The sequence below is a fragment of the Populus trichocarpa genome, chromosome 2, assembly GCF_000002775.5.
Source record: "Populus trichocarpa isolate Nisqually-1 chromosome 2, P.trichocarpa_v4.1, whole genome shotgun sequence".
In the NCBI taxonomy this organism is placed as follows: domain Eukaryota; kingdom Viridiplantae; phylum Streptophyta; class Magnoliopsida; order Malpighiales; family Salicaceae; genus Populus; species Populus trichocarpa.
Window position 1 is genome coordinate 11,221,988 of NC_037286.2, and position 19,154 is coordinate 11,241,141.

Consider the following 19,154-nt stretch of genomic DNA (forward strand, 5'->3'; position numbering starts at 1 on the left):
CTTTATTTAGAGACGACCATATACCTTTTTAGGAACCAGTACGATGAAGAGGGTGTGGGTTTAATTTTGCATGTCTGATGCAATTGTGCTTGTTACTATGAGAAGCAGCTCTGTCTCGTTAATTACATTTTGGTAAGAGGAGGATTTGATAGCTTTCTTTTCCTTTTGTTTTCCTACTATTTTGTATCTCTCTCAATCATAAACATTCATCGTCAAGCGTTGAGAGGCTAATTAGCAAGAACACATAGCCTATGTTATGTCAAACGTCTAAGAGATGTCTCATGTGATAGCCTCACTCGAGAAGCATTATGCAATTACAGAAGAAAGACGAAGAAATATTACATCAAATTATTTTATGAATTTTATTGGGTTTAATAATTTTATTTTATTTTAAATTGTTTTTTTAATTATATAATAAGGACCAATTAAATGACAAGACATCATAAAAAACAAAATAAAAAAAGATCAAGATAAAAAGGAAAAAAAAGGTATTGAAGCCCGCATCACATTGTGGGGTTGGACAAAAAGAAAATTGAAAATAAAAATTTATCTAGAACATAGGAAACTCTTAGTATTGTTATTAAATTCGTTTAGTGAGTAAACTTTCGAACTTTGTGATTTTATTTTTTACTTAACTCGAGTTTCAATTAAATTATATAAAAATTATTTTGATATAATTCAATTAACTTAATGGGTCTAAAAACAATTTAAATAATCAGTACAAATATAATTTGACCTTAAAAAAATCAAGATAATATTTTTTTAATATTGTAATGATAACCTATTGAATCGACCCAGATATGTGATTCAGTTAACTTAATGGGTCTAAAAGCAATCTAATCTAGATGATCAGTAAAAACATGATTTGACCTTAAAAAAATCAAGATAATATTTTTTTTAATATTAAAATGATAACATATTGAATCGATCCGGATTTCATGAATTAACCCGTCAAACACACAATCTAGATCATGGACTCCAATAATTTTAATAGCTCATAAAATCTACAATCAATCAAATCTCTATACATTATAGAGCAAACAAGATAAAAAAAAATTGAAACTGAAAAAGAAGAAGAAGAATATATGAATAGGTGCATGTCACCTCAGTTTTTTTTTTTAATTTCAATTTTAAATTAAGCTTGACTTGTCAAACTTAGTGCTTGTTTACTATTGTATAGTAGTAGCAGTTGTTTTTCAAAGTGTTTTTCACTTAGAAATGCATTGAAATTTTTTTTTGTTTTTAAAAATTTATTTTTGATATCTGCACATCAAACCATCTAAAAACAGCTAAAAATAATTTGAAGTAAAAAAAATAAAAAAATTCATTTTATTTTAAAAATATTTTTGAGACGCAAACCTTGTTTAATTTGATAGGGAATTTCAAGCTAGTATATACCTTAACTAGGATATGATGGAAGGATAATTTGATTACCAATTATTTTTATTATTTTTAAAAAATCTTATGAGGACCCTAACCGATAAAGTTAATTTAAGGTATTTTAGTAAAAACTTGTTTTTACTTGAAAATACTTAAAAAAACACCATATAAATCTTAAAAAATCCATTTCCAACCTCAACATCCTCTAATCTTTCTAAAAAATAAAAAATAAAAATTAAACAGATTTTAAGGATCTTAAAATATTTTTCATGATATAATTTGAGATGAAATTCACTTCCATTAAGTTTCCCCCTAACAATACAAATATACCAAAATAAATGTTGCTGGTGGTTTTCTTAGATTTTTTCACTACTCTCCCTCGAGACTAACTATGAAATAAAAAATTAAACCCAACGAACCAAATTATAGTTTTATGCCCCTTTTGTGGCCAAGGGCTTTGTTTCTTTCTTGATGTCATTTTGGTCGTCCATCCATTAATTTTCAATTGTTTTTTTTTAAAAGCTAAAATTTAATCTTGTAAAATTGTTCACTAATTTGACGCTCGAATATTTTACAACATGAGATTCAGGCGAGATGAACACAAATTAAAAAAAAAAAAAAGAGTATATGAAATCATGGAAAACAAAACTTGGAAGGATTGAGTTGAAATGAAAAGAAGTTTAATGGCCGAAGTGAACAGTGATAAAAATATAAAAGATCGAAAATGAAAAAAATTGAATATAAATAATGGAGTGAACATATAAACGTGAGAGGATGAACAAATGGATGTACAGTTAAACACCTATATATACATATTTTAGTATATAGTTAATTAATAATAATAATTGTGTCATAACCAGCATCATGCGGTCGTGCCTATACCATTCATGTTTGTAGAACTTCATTTACTCGAAGAAAGAAAGAAATATTAGATTGAGCTGGACGAGAGAGTGAGTTGGATTTACGTAGTTTTGCAGGGATAATTGCAATATTAGCATAGAAACTTCATATATATATATATATATAATTTTAAATTTATACCAGACGTTAACGTAATAATAGTACAAATAAACAATATAAGTTTTAAAGTTTAAACCGAAAGATATAAATCAAAGTGTGAAAAAAAAATTGCTACCACCATCTCGGAAATAGCCTGGAAGTGAACGACAGTCCACTCCGATCATGACTTCATTAGAGTAAAGCATTCGAACTCCGAATCCCCAGATTACCCGCCCCTAAACCGCATTATTACCATCGGTCAGTCATCATATCACCCCGTTAAAGTTCCCTAATTCATTAGAGAATGCAGGGCAATACTGTCACACAAATCTCAAAACCTGACTTTTCCATGAGACAGAAAAACCCAAAACGCGATCTAAATCTCAAAGCCACTGAGCTCTCTCTCTCTCTCTCTCTCTATCTCTATCTCTCACTGTTCTCTTCATTTCGATTTCTCTATTATGCACTTCACTGTCTCCTCTCCAAGCCATGAAATCTAAAACAACAAAACAAGCCCTAACATTCCCTCTCCAGATCCGAGCTCACTGAGTCACGGACCTCACTCACCTTCCTGACTCGGGAATGGCTTCCTCGGAAGCCGATTCCCGGTTAAGCCAAGTGGTATCCCCTGCTTTAGAAAAAATCGTCAAAAACGCATCGTGGCGTAAACACTCGAAATTAGCACACGAATGCAAATCCGTCCTCGAGATTCTCACTTCTCGAAAACCCCAACAACAACATCCTCCGACTTCCCCGTCGGACGACTCCTCATCCGAATCCTCTCTCCCTGGCCCACTCCACGACGGCGGGTCCATCGAGTACTCCCTCGCCGAATCTGAATCTATCCTCAGCCCTCTGATCAACGCGTGCAACACTCAATTCCTCAAGATCGTCGATCCAGCCGTTGATTGCATCCAGAAATTGATCGCGCATGGGTACCTACGTGGCGAGGCGGACTCCACCGGAGGTACTGAAGCGAAATTGCTAGCTAAGTTGATTGAATCTGTGTGTAAATGTTATGATTTAGGGGATGATGGTGCTGAATTGCTGGTTTTGAAAACCCTATTATCAGCCGTTACGTCGATTTCGTTGAGAATTCATGGAGATTGTTTGTTACAAATAGTGAGAACTTGTTATGACATTTATTTAGGGAGTAAAAATGTAATTAATCAAACGACGGCGAAAGCGTCTTTGATTCAAATGTTAGTTATTGTGTTTAGGAGAATGGAGGCTGATTCTTCAACGGTTCCGGTTCAGCCGATTGTTGTGGCTGAATTAATGGAACCAGTGGAGAAAACGGATGTCGATGGATCAATGGCGGTGTTTGTTCAAGGTTTTATAACGAAAATTATGCAGGATATAGATGGGGTTTTTAATCCGGGGACACCCAGTAAGTCTTCGATGACAGTGGCACATGATGGGGCTTTCGAGACCACTACTGGTACGGTGGAGAGTACAAATCCGGCAGATTTGCTTGATTCGACGGATAAGGATATGTTAGATGCCAAATATTGGGAAATTAGTATGTATAAGACGGCTTTGGAAGGCAGGAAAGGGGAGTTGGCTGATGGGGAAGGGGAGAGGGAGGATGATTTGGAAGTGCAGATTGGGAATAAGTTGAGGAGAGATGCATTTTTGGTGTTTCGAGCACTTTGTAAGTTATCTATGAAAACTCCGCCCAAAGAAGCATTGGCGGATCCACAGTTGATGAGAGGGAAGATTGTTGCATTGGAGTTATTGAAGATTTTGTTGGAGAATGCTGGTGCTGTGTTTAGGACTAGTGACAGGTACGACCTATGTTATACCTTTATAGTGTATATATTCTTTCTGGATTTTGCATTTTTTTCCATTAATTTTTTGTTTCACATTTGATTTGAAGTTAATTGTCATAAACATGCTGATAAATCTTATCACGGTGCTTTGTAAAATGATAGGTGCATTTACATCATTTGTAAGGTCTTGAAGTATTTCTTCTATGTAGCTATATAAAACTATTACTGAGTGGAAACCAGACTTGTTCTAGTGGATATATGTGCATTCTAGTGAATTTGGTTTATTTTGTCAACAACAAAGAGATGAAGCAACAATTGTTAGATAGTATATCCATGATAAAGAGTCTTCAAGGTAGATCTCAACTTTTGTATCCAGAGTATATTTTCTGTATAGCTAACCTGACCACTGGCGGCAGGAAAACAGATAGATTCTAGTGGACACAGATGCATTCCAGGGCGCAGTCTTCTGTGCAGATGGCCTAGAATGAAGTTACAATGGTTAGTTAATATTTACGTAAAAGAAGAGTCTTCTAGGTTTTAGATCTAAATGTATCCAGCATAAGCCTTCCTTATCCTGAAAGTTTATTAAAATGCTGCCATTGTTATATCCAAGCTTCATAGAGAGTCCACAGGTAGAGCCATCATTAGCTCATGCAGAACAATCAGCACTGTAGCTCATTCTGGATCTGAATTGTTTAAAACTCGTTTATCAGAAAGATTTTAAAATAGAAAATTGAACCACGGGGAGAGATAGGGTGGAAAACTTGTGGAGGTCAATTGCTTGCAAATGGTATGGTACCAGTAATAGTAGCTGCTTATGCTACTTGGGAGAATCGGTATAACTTTGGCTGTAAATGGACTTCTCCTATTTGAAGGATTCATGTGCTGTTTGTGCTGTTAAGATACGGGATTAAGGATCCATTCGGTAAATTGCTTAATGATCTTTTCATTTTCCGTTGTAATAGGGTTTTGAATACATGGCTGAAAGCCTGTAGACAACTGTTGTGTGGCTATATCAGAACTGAGTATTGTTGTTACCTATTTCAGTAGTTAATTTTAACCAGTATTTATCCCTTTCATTTCAAGGGATTAAGGAGTGTTGTTTCAGGTGTAAGAGTCTTGCTTTAGCTTGGCACTTGGGATTTCTGATGGTAGGACAAATCCTTGAATGCCTTTTGGTTGGATGTAAGCCAGGAAAGCATAGCTACCAACTCTTTTGGGAGGCACACTGATCTCACATATTTTAGGTTAGTTGAATCTTAGTTTAGAGCGTGAGTCAACTAGTGCTATTTTTCCATCAACTGGCTTCCTTTTCCTCTCTTGGCTTCAAAGGTACCATGGTATTAGAAAGGGTCACGTTTCTGATATTTTTATATTTTAGCAATCTCAATTCTCATGTGGTTATCAGCACCTTAAAAATTGACTTTGGAAATGCTGGTTCTCTTGCCTATTATTTTTGCTCCGAAGTTGAATGGTTTTATTTTGGTTTCATTTCAGTCCTTTCTATATCCATAAGCGCCATTGTTATGATCTTAATGGTATTTGATGAAAAATTGAGATTTAGCTTTTATCACTTCCATGCTCATGCAATTATGTTGCTCATGGAATGCTATTCGCATAACAAAGCCTCTCAAAGTTAAATTTGTGATACATTAAATTTCCTTGATTCTTGCGCTGAAACAGGTTCTTAGGTGCCATCAAGCAATATCTATGTCTTTCACTGTTGAAGAACAGCTCGTCAAGTCTTATGATCATTTTCCAGCTTTCTTGCTCCATTTTCATTAGTTTGGTTTCAAGGTTCAGAGCTGGACTGAAAGCAGAAATTGGAGTATTTTTTCCTATGATTGTTCTCAGGATTCTTGAAAATATTGTTCAACCTAATTTTCAGCAGAAGATTATAGTACTTCGGTTTCTAGATAAGCTCTGTGTTGATTCCCAGATCTTGGTAGACATTTTTATTAATTATGACTGTGATATCAACTCATCAAACATATTTGAGAGGTATGCTTTTTTTTCCTTTCTATAGAGATCTGAGTTTGTAATACAAATGATCTATAGCATTGACAATAATATCACGTATTAAATTGGTTGATGAATTCTGATTTGTTATCTTGATCATTCAGAATGGTCAATGGACTTCTTAAAACTGCTCAAGGTGCCCTGCCTGGTACTGCCACTACACTGGTGCCACCTCAGGAGGTGACCATGAAACTTGAAGCTATGAAGTCCTTAGTGGCTATTCTGAAATCAATGGGAGACTGGATGAATAAACAATTGCGCATTCCCGATCCTCATTCTGCCAAGAAATCTGATGCAGCCGAAAACAGTCCTGGACCTGGAAGTCTTCCCATGACAAATGGTAATGGGGATGAGCCTGTTGAAGGATCAGATTCTCATTCTGAAACCTCAACTGAAGCATCGGATGTTTCAGCTATTGAGCAACGACGGGCTTACAAGCTGGAATTTCAGGTAACTGATTTTATTTTATTTATATGCTGACAACTGCAAATGGAATCTAATTTAAAATTTGTGGCAGGAAGGTATATCTCTTTTCAATCGGAAGCCTAAGAAAGGAATTGAATTTCTAATCAATGCAAATAAAGTGGGGAATTCAGCAGAAGAGATAGCAGCCTTTCTTAAAAACGCATCTGGCTTGAACAAGACTCTGATTGGCGATTACCTTGGGGAAAGAGAAGATTTTTCACTGAAAGTAATGCATGCTTATGTAGATTCTTTTGACTTTCGCGGCCTGGAGTTCGATGAGGCTATCAGAGTCTTTCTACAGGGCTTTAGGTTACCAGGTGAGGCACAAAAGATTGATCGAATTATGGAGAAGTTTGCTGAACGTTACTGCAAATGTAACCCAAAGGTTTTTAGCAGTGCTGACACAGCCTATGTCCTTGCTTACTCCGTGATACTGCTCAACACTGATGCTCATAATCCCATGGTGAAGAATAAGGTGTGTTCAAATTCTTTAGTTTTATTCGGTGGATATTTCAGGTAGCATGATGGATAAGTTTGTGCCCTCCTCCCTCACTTATCTCTCTTGCAAAAAAATAAAATAAAAATGCAGATGTCAGCTGATGACTTCATAAGAAACAACCGTGGCATTGATGATGGGAAAGATCTACCTGAGGAGTACTTGAGATCTTTGTTTGAAAGAATATCAAAAAATGAGATCAAAATGAAAGAATATGATTTAGCTCTCCAACAAAAGCAGTCTTTGAATTCAAACAGAGTTTTAGGCTTGGATAGTATCCTGAACATTGTGATCCGCAAGCGGGGTGAAGAAAAGAATATGGAAACAAGTGATGATCTTATCAGGCACATGCAGGAACAATTTAAAGAAAAAGCTCGAAAATCTGAGTAAGAACCACTGCCTCTCCTGTTCTCCAAAATCCTTTTGCATCTCCATCCGAAACACTTTGGTAACTGATCCCAACCTATCCAGTAATTTGGGTTCTGCACCCTATTGGGCTCTCCAATATGTGGACAGGGTGATAATCTTTTTGATCTTAATTCTATTGATAACTATGGACTGTTTTCATTGTTAAGGTTTGATTAGTGCCTCCTGAAAAATAAAAATCCTTTTTGATGTATTCTTTTTCCCAAGAGAAATGTAATCACGTCTGTGTCCTATGATTATGCTCTCGGTGAAGTTGATATTTGTAGCTTGAAGGTTATATTTAATTCTCACAGATCAATTGTGGCCTGGCAATTTGCAGGTCAGTTTATTATGCTGCAACAGATGTGGTGATTCTTAGATTCATGATTGAGGTATGCTGGGCTCCTATGCTGGCAGCCTTCAGTGTGCCTCTTGACCAAAGTGATGATGAAGTGGTGATAGCTTTGTGTCTTGAAGGTATCCGCTATGCAATCCATGTTACTGCTGTGATGTCCATGAAGACTCATAGAGATGCTTTTGTGACTTCATTAGCAAAGTTTACATCGCTCCACTCCCCTGCTGATATAAAGCAGAAAAATATTGATGCTATCAAGGTTCGTGTTTGACATAATATCTCTTATAGATGCTCCTGCAGATTACTTTAAATAAAATAAGTATTGTTTTGTGATCCTACTTTTCTTTACGTTGTAATTTAAGAAATCCCATTGAGATTATCATTGCCTTGTGCTACATGGGAGTATATTTTTTTTTATTTTAATGGCTTTATGAGGCTCCCTTCAAATTTTAACATTGCAAATCTTTAGATGGTAAGTAATAGTAGGATGGAATTAGATGTTCTAGCCAAAGTTTTTTTTCTCCCTCAATGGATAAATTGATATCTTTTGGAGAGGGGGGTACAAAATTGGGATCTCTTTTTTGGAGAGAGATGTTTGGATAGAAATAGGTTCTCTCTGTTAATGTTTCATGAATTATCTTTTTGCAGAAAATTAAATGGTTAAATGAATGAACATGTAATATGAGAAGAGCCAATAGAAGGTTAGATGGTAGCTTTATTGAACCTTCTGCTAACTACAAATCTCTTGCAGAAAGTCTGCAAGTTGTCACAACATTTGTATGAGCATATTATTTTTTGGAGCTTTAACTATCAATGATCCCAATATTATATTCTTTTCTTCATTCCATTGCAATATGCCCATGGCTCTAATAGTGATTTGGGTTTGCATTGTTTACAGGCAATAGTTACAATTGCAGATGAAGATGGGAATTATTTGCAAGAAGCTTGGGAACATATTTTGACATGTGTCTCACGCTTTGAACATTTGCATCTCCTGGGAGAGGGTGCTCCTCCAGATGCCACTTTTTTTGCTTTTCCCCAAAATAACTCTGAAAAGTCAAAACAAAGCAAGTCAACCATCCTCCCTGTTCTGAAAAAGAAGGGACCCGGGAGGATGCAGCATGCAGCTGCTAGTGTGCTGAGAGGTTCATATGATAGTGCTGGTATTGGTGGAAACGCTGCTGGGGCTGTCACAAGTGAGCAGATGAACAATTTAGTTTCCAACTTAAACAAGTTAGAGCAAGTTGGCAGCTCTGAGATGAACCGCATCTTCACACGGAGCCAAAAGTTAAACAGTGAGGCAATAATTGACTTTGTGAAGGCTCTTTGCAAGGTTTCTGTGGAGGAATTGAGATCAGCTTCTGATCCACGGGTCTTTAGCCTTACAAAGATTGTTGAGATTGCGTAAGAATTATTCAAATTTTCGTTCCTTTCTTGGGACTCTTGTCTTTTCTGATTCTTTGAAATTTATCTGCTGTTACTGGAAGGATTGCATCATAAATTTGATTTGATTTCTTACAACAGGCACTTTAACATGAATCGCATCAGGCTTGTATGGTCAAGCATCTGGCATGTGCTTTCTGATTTCTTTGTAACCATTGGCTGTTCTGAAAACCTTTCCATTGCAATTTTTGCAATGGACTCTTTACGCCAATTATCAATGAAATTCTTAGACCGAGAAGAGTTGGCAAACTATAATTTTCAGAATGAGTTTATGAAGCCGTTTGTTATTGTTATGCGGAAGAGTAATGCTGTTGAAATCAGAGAATTGATTATCAGATGTGTCTCGCAAATGGTCCTGTCTCGTGTCAATAATGTTAAATCTGGATGGAAGAGCATGTTCATGGTATTGAAATCTTCTGATTTTCAACCTTACTTATGGTGAATTTACTGTTAACCATTAAATTTTAGATTTGATTTTATGAGATATTCTACTAGCAATACTGTTTTTGACCTTTTGAAATCATATTGCTTTAGGTTTTCACAGCAGCAGCTTATGATGACCACAAAAACATTGTACTCTTGGCCTTTGAAATAATTGAAAAGATTATTAGAGATTACTTCCCATACATTACGGAGACTGAAACAACCACCTTTACTGATTGTGTGAATTGCCTGATAGCATTCACCAATAGTAGATTCAACAAAGACATTAGCCTTAATGCAATTGCTTTTCTTCAATTCTGTGCCACAAAACTTGCTGAAGGAGATCTTGGATCTTCATCAAGGAACAAAGACAAGGAAGTCTCTGTAAAAATTTCATCCCCTTCACCTCGGACTGGAAAAGATGGAAAACAAGAGAATGGAGAAATCAAAGACAAGGAAGATCATCTTTATTTCTGGTTCCCTCTGTTGGCTGGTAAGGAAACTGGATAAGTTGGCACTTTGTCCCATTACAAACTATTTGCTTTTGCTCAAGTTGTAGAACCTCTTTGTTTTAATTTCCTCCTCTTCAGATTTCATCAATCTCAATCATTTTTTCACTATATTAATTATTTGTGGTTGGTTTGTGCAGGTTTATCAGAACTTAGCTTTGACCCTAGGCCTGAAGTCAGGAAGAGTGCCTTGCAAGTTCTGTTTGAAACTTTACGCAATCATGGTCATCTTTTTTCTCTACCTTTATGGGAAAGAGTCTTTGAGTCGGTCTTATTTCCTATATTTGACTATGTGCGGCATGCTATTGATCCTCCTGGAGGCAACTCCCCTGAGCAGGGGATTGATGGTGATATGGGTGAACTTGATCAAGATGCATGGCTCTATGGGACATGTACCTTGGCTCTCCAACTGGTTGTAGATCTTTTTGTGAAATTCTACAATACTGTCAATCCGCTTTTAAGAAAGGTGCTATCGCTTCTGGTTAGCTTCATTAGGCGTCCTCACCAAAGTCTTGCTGGTATTGGTATTGCGGCATTTGTGCGTTTGATGAGCAATGCTGGAGATATGTTTTCAGAGGAGAAGTGGCTGGAAGTGGTTTTGTCATTGAAAGATGCTGCCAATGCAACACTCCCTGATTTCTCTTACATTGTAAGTGGAGAATCATCGGTAATAGCCGATGAACAAAATAATGGAGAGACTGCTGGATCTGACATGCCCGAAGATGAATCAGAGGGACTGGTGACACACCATCTTTATGCTTCTATATCTGATGCAAAGTGTCGAGCTGCTGTTCAACTTCTGTTGATTCAGGTACTCTTAACTATTTATTTTGATATCATGGAAATTTTACACAATTATATTTGTGTGTGTTTGTGGGTTCTGTGCTCTCCTTCCGCAGCTCTGCTTAGGTGTGAGTTTGATGGAGATATATTAAAGAAAAGAAAAATGTAACTATTCCAAGGACATCATGTTGGAATCTAGTATCTACAATTCTGCAAGAGGGTGACTGTTGCACAATATTGATACCAGGTCGTCTAATCTGAAAAAATATACACAGTTCTAAACATAAGCATTCGTGCTTCCTTCCTTTTTCTGAAAGTTCTGAACATTGGCATTTGTTTTTAGACAAATTGAGGTTAAAGTAAGAAAATGAGCTTGATTTTCAAATCTGCAAGAGGGTGACTGTTGCACAATATTGATACCAGGTCGTCTAATCTGAAAAAATATACACAGTTCTAAACATAAGCATTCGTGCTTCCTTCCTTTTTCTGAAAGTTCTGAATATTGGCATTTTTTTAGACAAATTGAGGTTAAAGTTGAAGAAAATGAGCTTGATTTTCAAATCTTGTCGAGGTTGCTCATAATTAGGAGATTCAGAAATTATTAAATTCTAAACCAGAATAAAGTTGAAGGGCCTCAGTTCCTTCCCTGATGCTGGTGTGTGGGTGCCTATGCGATTGCATGTGCCTCAACGACATGAATGTTTTAATGGTTTTATATGTTGGTTCGTAATTGCTTAATCAGAAATGTTAGTTTTGTGATTCAATCCACTGAACATGGAGTGTGACCCTTCCATTATTGTATTTGGCAGGCGGTGATGGAGATCTATAGCATGTACCGGTCTCAACTTTCAGCAAAATGTGCCTTGGTGCTCTTTGATGCTTTGCATGAGGTGGCATCCCATGCTCACAGTATCAACACAAATACAACATTACGTTCAAAACTACAAGAGTTTGGCTCTATGACCCAAATGCAAGACCCTCCACTATTACGCCTGGAGAATGAGTCCTATCAAATTTGCCTCACATTCTTACAAAATCTTATGATGGACAGACCTCCACCTTTTGATGAAGCTGAAGTGGAATCCTGCCTTGTCAACCTCTGTGAAGAGGTTTTACAGTTTTACGTTGTAACTGCCTGTTCTGGACAGGCATCAGAAACTTCTACCAGTGGACAATGCCTGTGGCTGATTCCTTTAGGTTCTGGAAAACGAAGGGAATTGGCTGCACGTGCACCTCTTATTGTTGCAACTCTCCAGGCCATCTGTAGTTTGGGAGACTCTTCGTTTGAGAAGAAATTGCCTCATTTCTTCCCTCTTCTTTCGAGTTTGATAAGTTGTGAGCATGGGTCAAATGAGGTCCAGGTAGCTCTCAGTGACATGCTCAGCTCATCAGTGGGTCCTGTTTTGCTTCGGTCTTGTTGATCTTGGTGAGACTCAACTGCATTTTGGGTTGTTCATATACGTTATCCTTCTTAGTTGTCTTTTTCTTCATTTGCTTTATTATAATTTGTTACTGGAGATATAGATTCATAGAGTATGAAGAGGTAGATGATTTTGGATCAGCCAATACTTCTGAACGTTACTGTAGTTTATTCAGGAGCTTGGCTCATCCTTTGTTCAGAATTCATAGATTGTCATCAGTTTTGATGTTGTATGCTAGTCATATATTTATTTTCCAACCTCCCTATCAAGAAACTTTAGAACAATAATTACCTGTAAAAAGTTGCCAATTCAGAATGTGAGGTAGAGGTTGTTTTCCGACTTTGATAATTTATTTTACTCTGGGTGACTGCAATGTTGGAATTTTGAGTTGGACTTGGATTTTAGACTGCTATTTTTTCTTATGTACTTGAAGGAGTCAATAGTGCTATTAATCTGACTGGATTTCATAAACTACGTGGGATAGTTTTAGGGCAGGAAGGCAAGTATTGGTTATGAATTCTGATGCCTGGATTATTTCTGTCATGAGTGTATGATAGCGAACTTGATGTTTCGTCACCAATTATGTTGCTGAGATAAGCACATAGAACTATCTATGAAGGGCTCTCGTGCAGTTTTCACTCTTGTCATGTTATTATTTAGGTTATAATTTATACATGGCTGTCCACAAATTCCGACGTTGAAAATACCAATAAGAGGACTCGATTAAAGTCTAGTTTTGGAGACCCCAACATGTAAATACTAAGGCTTATGCTGGTGAAAACACGCATGTGCCTGCTCTTTTTAAGCTAGGACTTGATCAGTTCTTCAATGACGCCTTCGCTCAAAGCATTTGATAATCCCAAGGTACTGACGAGAAGGAAGGTCTGTTCTCTAAGTAGGTCTAATTGTATCCGTAGAATTATTGCAAGGCGACAAACCCAGATGCTAATTTCTGCCATTCCCATCCATATAACGTCCCCACAGAATTTCTACCATTCCACTGCACGACCTATCATCATCCCCAGCAGTCCTACCATCACCCCCCTATAACGCACAAGCACAAGCAAATCCATTCTGGATTCTTCCAGAGCTTGCTTGAGCTCTCTACACAGGAGGGCGAAAACCTTTCTTCAACAGCTGAGAACCATGGATAGAGTTAGTAATTGCAGGAGGAGGAAAAACAAGAGATTATTGTCTTCTAGTTTTGATCTCCTAACTTCATCTTTTGCAGCCATGGAAATGTCCAACTAGTTCTAACATGTTTTCAAGGTCATAGGCACAAACGGGGATGGCAAAATATCTTGCCATGAGCTCAGTGAAGTTCTTCTGTGTCTTGGCTATGAAAATTGAAAGGCTACTTGGGGAGCTGAAAGAATGGTGAGAGATGGATTTATTGTGTTAGATAAATTTGTCGATGCTGTTAATGATGATGGAAACTTTAGTAGCGGTAACAAGTAGGATTATCTCATGGACGCTTTTCTAATTTTTGATACTGACAAGAATGGCCAAATCTCGGCGGGGGAGTTGCAGACTGTTCTTATTAGCCCCGGATGCAAAAAAAATGCAGCCTTGAAGATTGCAGGCGTATGATAAAAGATAGTGATGGCTTCGTGGTTTTTCATGAATTTCGATCGGTGATGACAGCAAGTGCAAGCTAGCTACAAGATTAGCAAATGAGCCATGCACGTTGTCTTGGACTTTTTCGATGTTTCTGCTTCTTCAAGCACAAGTGCTAGCGAGTTGAAGCCAAGTGCGGATATCAATTATTGAATGGAAGAAGCGACTTTACAGAAAGTTGGGAAAATTATCAAATAATTGAAGTGGGGTAGTTTGCCATTCTTTGCATAAAAAAGGGCATTTTAAAAGAGAAGAAAGCTCGTTTCTGATGAGTTTACATCTGCATGGCAAAGACTAGCTAATTTTATCATCATGATTCGAACATGGTCAAGTACAGCTGTTTATGCAAAAATATTTATAGTGGATAGATAGAGTTCGTCCATTAATAATATCAGATAGGAGGAGGCCCCGTCTCGCAAGCTTTCTGATGTGCCAAGGAACACACCAAACCATGAGAAAGCCCATAGACGACAACTTAGGACAGGATATTATTCTACATGCAAACAAACATGTGCTCATCATGTTTCTTATTTGTCGATTTCCGTAGTGGAAATCTCTGTTCCAGAGCTCCTTGTCTTGTCCTACTCTTTCCCCTTTCGGAGATCCTTGTCCCTCTCGTGGCATACTCCTCGCCCGCAAGCCGCAAAGAAAGCAGTATGATTATTTGATGTGAATTGAGTAACTGGGCTTTGAAAATGAGCCTGGATCAATTGCTATGAATCCTTGTACCAGTAGCTTATTAATTACTAAAACAATTATTAAAATTAAAAACGTGGGATCGGTTTATAAATCAAGTTAATATATTATTTTACGCATTTTATAACAAAATTCTATGAATTCTTGTAACAGTAGCTCACACACACACACACACACACACAATACATACATATATAATCGCACTGTGTAAAACAAATTGCTATTCGAGAATCATTCAGCGTCTAAGTGTGTATATATATATATATATATATATATATATATATATATATATATATATATTGGTTTAGTGGAAGGTTTAACATGTCTTGGATTATATAATAAGATAAGATCATTTCCATTACATAATTATAATCGAGAAACTTATTTCATTAAAGAATTTCTTTAATAATTAATCATTAAACTAAGTCTACCGGATTTTGTATATGGATCATTGTAAGTAAATGGATCGTGGAGCATGCTTTTCCCAAGAGTTAGTGCCCATCCCATGATGATTCTTGTTTGGTACAACATCAAGAGCAAATAATCTTGAGAAAAAGCTATTTGGGTTTTGTAGCTTCTCTCGTCGTGTCATTGTGGATTGCATTGATCCTGTATTATGAAAATCTTATTCTTCCTTAGACATGAAAAGGTACAATTTGATTCCTGGAGTTTTTAGTGTTGACATTTCGATTGTAAAACTTTATTTCTCTATGTTTCAATTCTTGTAGGTGCTTTAAGAGAGATAAAGTTGTCTAGAAAAGGAGATAAGATAAATTTTGACTAAACATATTTTTGTTATGAAAAATATTGATTTTTGAATAAATAAATTTGTTTTAAAGTGAGGAATTTTGGCATAAAAAGTATATTAGAATCCTCAAAGTTTGTTTTGATTCGATTTAGTTTTTCGTTATGAGACTAATTATGAGGTATTCTGAGGTTGAAAAATGAAGTTACTGACACTTCTATAATTTTTTTAGGGTGTTTTTAGCAAAAAAAATATCTTAGTTTTTTAGAGACCAAATTATTTAAACTTCGATTTTTCACCTATTAAAAATAGTTGAAATTTATTACAATAGACGACACATTATCTATCTAGATAGATGATGTACCATTGATTCTTTCACTAAAAAAAGCTTTAATGGACGGCGACTTGTTGTCCATTCAAGTTTATTCTTTAAAAAAATATATGCAACTAGGTTTTTTTTTAATAAGTCAGATGCATGAACTAGCCCTTTAGTTAGGTCTAAGAATTTCATTAAAAAAAAACAAATTATAGGCATGCGAGCCTAGGCTTGATTCTTTTTTTTTTCCTTTCTTTATTTAATTGTTTCATTTATTTATATTTTCTAATAAGATTAATAAAATGATATTTAAAAAAATATTCGGTTATGCCATAATTTTCAAACAAGATTATACCTTTTAATGGTAATATTAATAATTACTTTATAAATAATTATATAAAAACTTAATACATAGAATTATTTTTTTAAGAAATTAATTGTTCATAAATATTCAATGAGAATAAAGTATCTATTTTTTTAATCTTTTTGTGGATTTTTTTATAAGTCTTCTCGAATTAATTAATTTTTTATATAGTCAAGTAAAAAAGGCATGTTTTCATCAAAATAAAAAAGAAACACGGAATATATTTTTTATGTCTAACTTAAATCATTTGAGTTTATATGAATATTTATTTAAATTGTCTTAACTTTTTATTCAAAGATTATATTGTTAATAGATAAAAAAAAATAAAAATTGCAAGCATAAAAAAAGAAACAACACATGAATAAGAAAGAGAAACTTTGATTAAAAAAATACATGTTCTTAAGAATTTAAACTATTGAGTTTATTTTAAATATCTATTTTAACTTGCTACATAATTTCATAATTATTTTTTCAGAAAGGGCTCCGCAACGCTACATCTTGTGAGCAAACTGGCTTGTTCTCAACAATTGAAAGTAGCCTAAAAATGTATAACGGGCTTGAAGGTTATTGGACGGACACATTCACTAGAGAAGGAGTTTCATCCTAGTAATTTTCTAACGGAGGCCCTAAACGTTAAAGGCGTAAAGGATTAATTATTTACCTTCATTTGTCAAATTAAGCACTCAGAATTTAAAGAACGGTTTTTATGGTCTTAGAAACAAAGAAAAATTATTAACTTTGTTATAATACGGAAAAGAAAATGATCAATCAATCGTTAACCACAACTAACAGCAGCCCACGAGACTAATCTCCATTGGATGAAAGTTTAAGAAATTATTTATCTTCATTGGAAGTGTTTGGATGAAAGTTTTTAATTGATAGAGGTATTTAATGTTGTTTACCGAACATGCTAGACTCACTGTTTTTACAGTGACCCGGAATGGTGCAAGACAAATTTCAAAGATTAGCTTGTAGACTAATCTCCAGTAGTACTACTTAGAGTATTTGGTTGTTGAGGAACAAAATTGTTTTTGAGGAGAGAACTATAAGGTTGTTTGATTGTTTCTTCACCATCCTTTATCGGGTTGCTATTTGGTTGCATACTCTGGATTCAAACTTCACTTATACAGGAAATGATCTCTTCAGATCTTCTAATAACATCAAATTATGGTGTAATAAGAAATCTTAGGTAATCTTTTTATTTTTGTTGTAGTAGATTAATTAATTAATTAATTTTTTTCTAAGTTCTTTTTTATTTATTTATCATGTTCTTGTAGTTTACTTTGTTTATTGGTTTTATGAACTTTTCAATATACTATTGCTAATTATATATAAAAAAAAAACAGCAGCCCACGAGAAATCCCCATCAAAGCAGAGTAATATCTGATCGAAGATTGATTAGCAAATGACATTTTGCTTGTTGTTTTAGCTATCTCGAGAGATGTCCTATCGATATGTTCTTACGATTCCAACATATGATTATTTATACATGGAAGTCCTTAAAACATAGAACCAGGCGTCGAGATTGTTGTGATGATTAACGTTTTGGAAAAGGTTAAACGACTGTCTAGGTACTTTAAAACCCTACCTTATGTTTAATCATTAATTCACAACCCATTGCAGCTCATACAAAATGATTATCTTAATAACTCTCAATTAATTTAGTTTAAAGATCGTATGAGCTAATTAAATTGTCACGCATTTCCCAGACATGTCAAGCACAATCATTTTGTTTTCTATGCATCTATTAGGATATTGAGTTGTCTTTTGGCTTTCATCATCATGATCATGTCTTTCAATAGCAGTTCTTACAAAGCCGATGAAGTAGTAAAAAGAAACTAGCCGGTTCTTCTCATTGTGAACTTTAAGAAATGCGATCGAGAGGAACCCAACTAAAGATTCGAAGCCATCATTAGATTAGCACATTCACATTGCCTTCCGAAACAAAATTTCACATAGTGTATGCATAATATAAATATCATTAGTGAAGTACCAATCTTTTCTTAAAAAATTATCAAAACTGTCAGAATTACTTCATCCGACTTTGATATGTGAGAGGGATAATCATCAAATCAATTTGTACTTTGTCATCTGCACTCCCAAATATGCAGGAACCAAATTTTATAAAGCCTTATAGCTAGTATTTCATGACTTATTATAGTCAGTCAGTAGTAGTCGTTTGCTTAAAATATTAGGTTCATTGAAATTGATAGTGGTTAAACCAGGATCCATCTATAGGGTTATAATGGGAGAAAATTACATTTCTGTGACAATCACCGAGTTTTGTAACACTTACTAAAGAAAATACAAGTGATGTGACAAGTGATTATGGGTTGGTTCAGGCATGCCAAGAATTGTTTTAGTAAAAAATTTCAAGGGTTAGCAGTTGTAGCGCAATAGTACCTCAATAATTATCGTGGCAACAGTTGACCACACTCTTATGACCTGTGCTTATATATATATATATATATATATATATATATATGACATGATAATCAACGTCTTCAGGGTACTTACCAATGTCAAAGAAGTTTGAAACTTCGTGATAGACCATAAAAGAGAAAAGGAAGACTTGAGACTTATCGTTCCTAGTTGATAAGGAATTAAGGAGCAAAAGTAGGGTTTACTAAAATAAACTGGCCTGCTTTAAATCAACAACAAATGTGAAAAAAAATCCAATGGTTGACAATACGTTGCACTAATGTTTAACTTTTGAAGAGGTCATATAAACAGATGAAGGGATCAGAAGACAAAAATGATTCCAAAAGGAATCACTATCAATCACATGGGAACCTAAGTTTGGTCGGCTGTTTAGTGTCTAAAATATTCGTGGTGCTCTAGGTGATTACGACTAATTAATTAAAGCAGGAAGGCCTTCAATTGGCCTTCCATGGAGGACAGGAAATGGTTGCAACAATCTCAAGCCACTTTGAGTAAAAAGTGGCT

General features: G+C 35.3%; 1 protein-coding gene across 3 annotated transcripts; it reads left to right on the top strand.

Annotated features, from left to right (window-relative positions):
* The first annotated feature begins 2,759 nt into the window (after positions 1 to 2,759).
* LOC7494008 (brefeldin A-inhibited guanine nucleotide-exchange protein 2) lies at positions 2,760 to 12,854 on the top strand. Of its 3 annotated transcripts, none has more exons than XM_024595680.2 (12): positions 4,020 to 4,166; positions 5,238 to 5,398; positions 5,835 to 6,152; positions 6,275 to 6,620; positions 6,688 to 7,110; positions 7,225 to 7,517; positions 7,877 to 8,150; positions 8,790 to 9,295; positions 9,416 to 9,737; positions 9,869 to 10,250; positions 10,407 to 11,077; positions 11,859 to 12,854. In XM_024595680.2, the coding sequence occupies exons 3-12, from the start codon at positions 5,899 to 5,901 to the stop codon at positions 12,468 to 12,470; spliced, it is 4,083 nt and encodes a 1,360-aa protein (XP_024451448.2). In that variant the 5' UTR covers positions 4,020 to 4,166; positions 5,238 to 5,398; positions 5,835 to 5,898; the 3' UTR covers positions 12,471 to 12,854. The 3 variants fall into 3 exon arrangements, with proteins under 3 accessions (XP_002301298.4, XP_024451448.2, XP_024451449.2); XM_024595681.2 differs by having other exon boundaries at positions 4,043 to 4,166; positions 5,260 to 5,398; XM_002301262.4 differs by lacking the exon at positions 5,238 to 5,398 and having other exon boundaries at positions 2,760 to 4,166.
* The last annotated feature ends 6,300 nt before the right edge of the window (positions 12,855 to 19,154 follow it).